This window comes from Anneissia japonica, unplaced genomic scaffold, assembly GCF_011630105.1.
Source record: "Anneissia japonica isolate Jap-2015-1 unplaced genomic scaffold, ASM1163010v1 scaffold12406_len387984_cov155, whole genome shotgun sequence".
Lineage (NCBI taxonomy): Eukaryota > Metazoa > Echinodermata > Crinoidea > Comatulida > Comatulidae > Anneissia > Anneissia japonica.
Window position 1 is genome coordinate 198,274 of NW_022714615.1, and position 1,653 is coordinate 199,926.

The 1,653-nt window shown below is 44.8% G+C and overlaps 1 protein-coding gene across 1 annotated transcript; it reads right to left on the minus strand.

Moving 5' to 3' along the window:
• Positions 1 to 363: 363 nt before the first annotated feature.
• On the minus strand, positions 364 to 1,275 carry LOC117109064. Its single transcript, XM_033251299.1, has one exon. The coding sequence runs from the start codon at positions 1,273 to 1,275 to the stop codon at positions 364 to 366; it is 912 nt and encodes a 303-aa protein (XP_033107190.1).
• Between the last annotated feature and the right edge of the window lie 378 nt (positions 1,276 to 1,653).

The following is a 1,653-nucleotide window of genomic DNA, read 5'->3' on the forward strand; positions in this document are numbered from 1 at the left end:
CAATAAAATCGACATCTGGCAAGTTCAAGAGTCCTGTCTCTTCCTGGATGTCCGACTTCGTCGTGTATACCAGCCATTGCCTGTTCTCGATATTTTTCCGGAACTACTAACTGGTAATTTGTTTCACCATCTTGTTGCCTGACACGATGAAGAGTTTTCTCCTTGATTTTTGTAGTCGGTCCCATTCCCGCAATAGCATCACCACTTCAGGTGCCATCTGCTTCCTGTCTTTGTTAGATGGTCGCTGTCCCAACAATTTCAACTTTATTATGGCACTGATAATGGGATCTTCTTCCTGTAAACGACGCCACTCTTCCATTGCTACTTTCGGGAATGTCTCCGAGCCAGGCCAATGCACTGGATTTAGTAGTGTTTCCGGAATGGCATCTGACGATGTACTTGTAGACTCAACAATGGGAAAGCAAAATGTGTGAGACTGGCAAATTGTCTTCTCCCGTTTAAATGCTGTGAGCTGAGTGCCCCAGAGGCAACTGCCTTGTTCCCATCCCAGAGGTGAAAGTTTTTACACCCCTTACCAATGTGTCCGGGAAGACTACACCTGTGACATATCCACTCGTCATTCTCTTTTGTTTTGGGCTGGCTGGGTTTTGGTGTTGGTGAAGCAGGTGTAGTCTGACTGGGTGTTGGAAGGGTGGCTTGTTGGTGTACAGTCACATTCCGTTGTTTAGGTGGAACTTCGGAATGGTCTTCCTGCTCCCTTACTAGTCGCAAAAGACGCTCTGGCGCAATCTTACTCTCGTAATGATGGTGAAGAGAGGCTTTGATATTGGCATCTCGTAATCCTTTCCAGAACACGTCACGTAATCGGTCATCAGACTGGTCACCAATTTCGCCCTTGTCTCTTGCTTGGTGGAGCAAGTCTTCCAGATGGTAAAAAAACGATCGTGCATTTTCATCTTTATTTTGCCTACAACTGTAAAATGTTTGCAAGAGTACAACGCCATCATCAACCGATGAATAGAAAGTGTCTAATTTCTTTAGAACTTCTTTTAAACTCTGGCATCTCATGGTGAGACGCCTAGCTTCTCCTCGCAGTGACTTTCGGACATATGATGGTGGATAGCTATTATCTTCAGCCATTAACATACGAACTTCATACCGCCATTCGTCGTACGTAGCATCACCTGGTTTTACGGGGCTTTCTCCAGAAAATGTTGGTGGCTTAGATATTGTTTGCTGTAAAACTACCGGCCGCCTATCTGTATTAGATGGGAACGACGCAGGATAGACGATTACTGGAGACGACTCTTGCATAGGAATTGGTTGTGCCGTGTAAGGTGTTCTTACTGGTTCTGGCCTTGGAGTAACTGCGAATCGGTCTGCATTTCTTTTAAGACGGCTGACATGTGGTGGTCTGGTCTCATGATTGCTTACTACATTTCGAGTGACTTTATACGATGTATTTGTGGCAGATATCTTTTTGGTCGGCTCGTTTGCTGTTGTACAGCAGGACGGTCTTTAGGTGTATTTGACTCTGATATAGTTAAGTCTCCCATATTGACGTGCGAAGTGTAGTTCGTATCGTGATCATGAGGCTGTATTTGCTGTCTTAAATGATTAATAATGGTGTAAGTTCCGGTAGAGTTCATTGAATAGTCCAAAGCATGATCACAAGGATACTGGTGTTCGGCC

Bases quoted from the DNA above. Each gene is read 5' to 3' on its own strand.
- LOC117109064 (XM_033251299.1), bottom strand. From the start codon at position 1,275: ATGCAAGAGTCGTCTCCAGTAATCGTCTATCCTGCGTCGTTCCCATCT.